At 42.6% G+C, this 6,000-nt stretch overlaps 1 protein-coding gene across 1 annotated transcript in view; it reads left to right on the top strand.

The window, feature by feature from the left end:
* Window positions 1–207: 207 nt before the first annotated feature.
* CAPRIN2 (caprin family member 2) overlaps window positions 208–6,000 on the top strand; it is a 48,210-nt gene continuing 42,417 nt past the window's right edge. Inside the window, exons 1-3 of the mRNA XM_019624966.1 lie at window positions 208–335; window positions 1,416–1,678; window positions 3,823–3,885. Coding sequence (XP_019480511.1) covers window positions 1,430–1,678; window positions 3,823–3,885 — 312 coding nt within the window. The 5' untranslated portion in view covers window positions 208–335; window positions 1,416–1,429. The remainder of the gene's footprint in view (window positions 336–1,415; window positions 1,679–3,822; window positions 3,886–6,000) is intronic.

Below are 6,000 nucleotides of genomic sequence, written 5' to 3'. Positions count from 1 at the left end.
CCCCCCCGCCACGGCCGCAGCCCGGCGGGAGCACCGGAAGGAGGCGCCGTCCAGCGGCACAGATCTGCGCTCGGGCAGGGGAGGGAGGATACGGGCGCGTCTATATAAGCCACGCGCGGCTGCACGATCCGCCCTGAGCTACAGCCGCTGAGCCCGCGGAGCGCGCGGCGCCGCAGACGCCGCCTGCGAGGACCGGGAGGGGTGAGCGAGGAGACAGGAGGCGGAGAAGCAAGTGCGGGGTGGCGCCCGTCCACCCTCGCAACTCTCCTGGCTCCCGCCGGCTTTCGGAGGCGGGCCCGGGCTGCGGCAGCCGCAGAGCCTCGGAGGCCTCGGAGGTGAAGCCGGGCTGCGGCGGCGTGGGGAGGCGGCTGGCCCGGCACGGGTGGGCGCGGCGGGGCGGCCACCGCCGCGGTGAGGTGAAAGGGCGGCTTGGCATCCTCGGGGCGGGGCTCTCGAGGCAGGTGTCCTGTGCGTTTTCCTCCAGGTCGGCCTCCCCAGAGGCACCTGCAGAAGCGGCCGCGGCAGGTGTCTCGGCGTCCGGAGGGCTGCGGGAAGGGCGGGGGTCGGTGCCCTCGGGGTGCTGAGTGACCGCTCCGTGGAGGCGCCTCTCGCGCAGGTCCCTGCGGGGACTTGGGATCCGCGCTGGCGTGCCTGGGGCCCGTTATGCCCTTGCTTTGGGGATGCTCCTAAGGGGAGTGGAATGGGTACCCCCGATGCGCGGGGGTGAAGGCGGTGCAAGGGTCCCTGACGGGGGCCGTGTCGGGCTCGCCAGGATGTTATGGGTTAGTGCAAACGAAACAAAACCAACTTGGGGCGCTCGCAGCTTGAGAGAGCACCTCGCTACAAATGGCCAGTAGCGATGGACTTGGTTTGTAGGCCCCAGAGCAACCCAAAGGAAGTTAGCGTTTTTGAAGGAGCTACTCATCAGTTAGTGAATGAGAACTTTAAACAAATAGTGTGTGTTCGGGATTTTCTTTTAAATGTCGTCGTTAATGATTGGGGTTGGGGCTGGTGTTGAGGAATCATGTAAAGAGGTTCCAAAGGGGAGAGCTTATTTTTTTGTGGCATCCCGTGACCACAGAAATTATTCAGAATGCGGATTGCTGTCCCGAGAAGAGAGGCACTCAGAAGCCATTGCCTGATTAGCAGTTCTTCCTCCGTATGTGGAAAACTGAGTTTCTGGGAACATCCCCCATATTGTAGATTTTGCCTGCGCAAAGGCACTAGTGCTTGGCACTAATTGCCTTAAAAGTAGTGAGATGAAGCGGTATCTAAAGCACCCTTGGGTGTCGAGCTCACTTCTGTGGAAGAGAAATTTGAGGGAGTGGGTCCAGACTTTTCAGGGAAGGTAAAGCCTGGATGTCCCTCTCGTCCTAATTTACTTTTATACTTTTTTTTCCCCTTCCCTCCTTCAGCCTCATCTGTTTCAATGGTGCAACTCTCTTCATCTCCTTCTGGTTACCAGTCACCTTCAGGCCATTCAGAGGAGGGAAGAGAGGGGAACATGAAGTCAGCCAAGCCCCAAGCGAACCACGGTCAGCATGGGGAAAGCCAGCGGGCCCTCAGCCCCTTGCCGGCCACTCTCAGTTCCTTTGCTTCTTCCCAAGCATATGAGACCTATATTGATAATGGACTCATATGCCTTAAACACAAAATTAGAAACATCGAGAAAAAGAAGGTAACTTTTATTATTATTATTTTTAATCCAGCTGGAGATATATATGTATATATGTGTGTGTGTGTGTGTGTGTGTGTATATATATATATATATATATATATATATATGCACCATCTTAAATAAGGGTTAAGGAACTGACATTTTGGCTTTCAATCGGGGCTCATAGGTATTACTTCTTAAAGATTTAACTCACCTTGGGATTTATCTGGCTGAAAACATATAAGCAAGCCACATATTGGCTATATTACACATTTTCTGTTTGATTTGTCAGCATCACTGAATAAAAATATTCTTTTTGGTAAAATTATGCATGCTACTGTTGAAATACTGGAAGAGCTAGCGACTTTAGACCAGATTAATTCCTTGAGTGTAGTATTTTCTATTCATAGATTGCCTGTTTTTTTTTTTCCTAAACTTATTTTCCTTGTGACTTTCTGCAGCAGTTGATATTGCAGTATATCTGCTGCAGTCCTTGGACGCTTTAACGATGGTAAAGCCAGAACATGTTTTAGCACTAATTTTTGTGTTGCTAGGTGATCACTTGAGACTGGTAGGTGAAAGCATTGTAGAGAGCCTTGCAAAGAGACTCAGGAGGTATAATCAGTTTAACTGTTACAGTAAATGCTGATGTAAAGGTCTAAATCATTCCTCATTTCCTGAGTCATGTAGCCTGTGAAACAATACTGCACGTTGCTTTGTTGTGTCGTGATTCCCTTTGCTTGTGATACTAAGGCAGGTGATTAACTAACTGTCTGCATCTAGGAACTCTTAAATATTTTTTTGCCAAGACCTAGTTAAACCTTAGGAAAGTTGCTTTGAATAGAGGAGCGTGAAGAGATTTTTAAGAGTTTGATTGACTGCTTCTTTTCCCTTGTGTTTTTTTTTTTTAATTTAAAAAATAACACAATAGGAAGGTAGTGAAGGTAGAGAAGAAGGGCCAGTTACTGGTAGCTTCTCTGTAGCCCTAGCTCGCACTAGTTGGTCTTTGAATGCATGTAGTTGATCACAAGTGTGATAAGGTGAGTGTGCCTGGGTCAGCACAAATTCTCTGTGACTATGGGAAACTAGTCAAAGCAGGATCTATTGATGGCAAATCATTAATGTCTTTCCCCAGGTGGAGGAACTACATACACAGAGGGTGCCAAACAATGTATACACATTTTAAGAAAGGACAAAACTGTATGAAAATTGTAATACTCAATAAATACTGATAAAAACGATGAATACAAGTCATGTGTATACATTTTTTTTGGCAGCACCGGTATATGTATACTTATACTCTCTAGCTTAATTGTACGACCTCTTTGAATACCTGTCTGACAGTACCAATGCTTTTGTTTCAAGCTCCTGGGAATGCATTTTAAAGCTATAAAGCCAAATGGGAGGAGCCGAAACATTGCTTTGAGAATACCATAGTGAGTCACATCATGTTTATGGAGACAATAAGTGCAATTTATTTGTCATATATTTACTTAAATGTCAAATTTAATATGAAAAATAGCTTCAAGTTGAGGCTACTATAATACTACAAAAGAAATTATTTACATTTACATACTTCCATTAGGAAGTTTCCTATAAGTCAAATGCCACATAATTCAACAGGTAATTAATTGTTTAAGCATGACAGAGCAGGATTTATCAGCCTCAGCACTATTGACATTTTGTGCCAGGTAATGCTTTGTTGTGGGGGGCTGTCCTGTGCATTGTAGGATGTTTAGCAACATCCCTGGGCTCTACCCCCATGATGCCTTCTCACCTCCTTCCCATCCCCCAACCTGTGATAACCCAAAGTATTTCCAAACATGGCTATATTTTTTATATATTGCCTCTGGTTTAGCACCACTGGGTTAGGGGCTTATGATCGAGTAGTTAAGTCCCTGTAGTCTAAATACAAATAGAGACTATGAAGAGAAAAGGGTTTTATTACTGCCAGACTTTTGTAATTCCAGACTAGTGTTATTGTGTGGAATATTTTTCCCCTGAATGAAACTCATATGCAATTGCTGCCTGCCTTGTAGTAAAGTGGTATTTTTGCAGATTGATAGCTTACTTGAAGAACTTTGTTTTCTTAAGAAACAAAGTGTAGTATTTAGTTTATTTGTTGCAGAATTCTATATCAGACCTTAATAGTTTTTCTTTTGTAGCTCAAACTGGAAGATTACAAGGATCGCCTGAAAAATGGAGAACAACTTAATCCAGATCAATTGGTAAATGATTTATGATCCTTTGGTCAGACTTGCTGGTTTCCTTTTTTTAATAAAACTCTAGGTGGATTTGGTGAGACTGAAGATTTGATAGGCCAAAAAAGATGAGTGACATCTTAGCCTTTTTTTTTTTAAACCTTACTATAAATATTAGATTTTACAGCTTTTTAAAATGTTGTTTAACGTGTCCATGCTATACCTGGTAATTGTAAACTTTATCTGATTTGATGGAGGAGAGTTTTTGCAATATGGAAATTAAAAAAAGTTTCATTGATGTTTGCCATTTTGACCCGATCACATCTCCTGGCTAAGAAGGAACCAAATTAATCTAAATGGTATTTGATCTAGCTTGTACAACTATTGTCTTTTATCTTTTCATCTAAGATTTTTGGTTGTGTATCATAGATACCGGCATTCAAGGACTTTTCCCTTGCCATATTGACTCTTCTTCACTGGCCTTGAAGTTTTGCAATGTAGTAAATTATAATTTTGCTAAGGCACAGATTTGAATTGTGTGAGCTCTGATAATTATGTGCTTATGGAACTGGTGAGAGGACTTAGCTGGACATTCCAGCATTTCAACATGGCTTTGTTTTGAAATAGTCATGGTATGTTCAATAACTTTTAAGGTGGTAAAACTTTTTTGTGTGTAAATATCCTTGAAAGAAGTGTTCTGTTACAGTAGTATTGTTGATTTTGGAGAAGTAGGGGGGTAAGGGTGTGTAGGTTGGTGGTTCTTAGGCAGCTCTCTAAGAAGGCCAGGGCTGCTAGATTTCAGAGCTCCAGACAGGCAAACTTTAATCTCAATATTTCATTACCATTTTCATGACCACGTGTTGCTTCTATAATACTAACTTTGATTTCTCTTTTGAAAAATGTGCTGATAACTACCAGATTTATATTACCAGTAGATGAGTCCTCTGAACTCTTGATTTCTATGTCCAGTTGCCTATTTGACATCTCCTGATTTCACTGTGCCCTGCCCCGCTCCCCAGCCTGTACCCACCTTTAATCTTAGCTATGTCAGTTAATGGCTTGATGGACTAGAAACCAGAGTTGCCCAAAATCCTGGAGAATGTCTCTTCTTTCTCTTCATATCTTACATCTAGGCCGTCAGCAAGTTTGATCAATTCAACCTTCAAAATAAATCTAGAAACTGATCATTTTTTATAAATTCCACTTCTGCCATCCTGGTCCACACCCCATCATATTTCCTTTGCATCACTGTAAGCTTCCTCACAGGTTGTTCTGTTCTTCCTCTCCAAGTATATTCTCAATATAGTGCCTCAGTATTCCTGTTCAAATGCAAGTCAGATGGTCATTCCTCTGCTCAAAGGTCCCCATTGGTTCCCATCAGGGTGGCAGAATGTCTTTACTGTGGCCTACAAAGCCCTACCAAGTATGCTCTCCACTCCTTTTACATCTTTATTGCATTTCCAATACTTCTGTCCTTTGTTAGCTTCAAGCCAGTTACACTGGTCTTCTTGCTGTTCCTCAAACATCCTATGCACACTTCAGGGCTTTTGCACATGATGTTTCTACTGCCTGGGATGCTTTCCCCCCAAATGTTTAAATAGCTTAATTCCCTCCTTCCTTCAGCTTTTAATTGGAAGGTCATGTCAGTAAGGCTTGTCCTGACAGCACTGTAACTCCATTTCCCCGTTTACACTCCTTAGCACCTTTCCTTGCTTTAAATTTCTTCATAGAAGATTTCTCTGACAAACTGTAGTTTTATGTTGTTTGTATCTCCTTCCCTTACAATGGAAGTTTCATTAGAAAATCTGTTCACTGCTGTTTTCCTAGTACTTAGAATAGTGTATAGCATATAGTAAACATACAGATTATTACATATACATTTGCTAAATATAAAATGATTGAATATTAGGTTTTTTAATGTGATTAAGCATGTAGTTTGTGGTACTTCTGAGAAATAACATTTCCTCATACAAACAGTATATATTTAAGGTAGAAATTTAGAAAATGCAGGTAAATCAGAAGGAGAAAATTGTATAATCTGACCTTTCAGAGAACTGCCATCAGTAGTGTAGTATTTAATTAAGAAGCTCTAAGTTTAGTTTTTAAAATTGATAATAATTCACATAGTTCAGAAATTAAGAA

Source organism: Hipposideros armiger, unplaced genomic scaffold (assembly GCF_001890085.2).
Source record: "Hipposideros armiger isolate ML-2016 unplaced genomic scaffold, ASM189008v1 scaffold_610, whole genome shotgun sequence".
NCBI lineage: Eukaryota > Metazoa > Chordata > Mammalia > Chiroptera > Hipposideridae > Hipposideros > Hipposideros armiger.
This window is presented reverse-complemented; position numbering and strand designations above follow the sequence as displayed.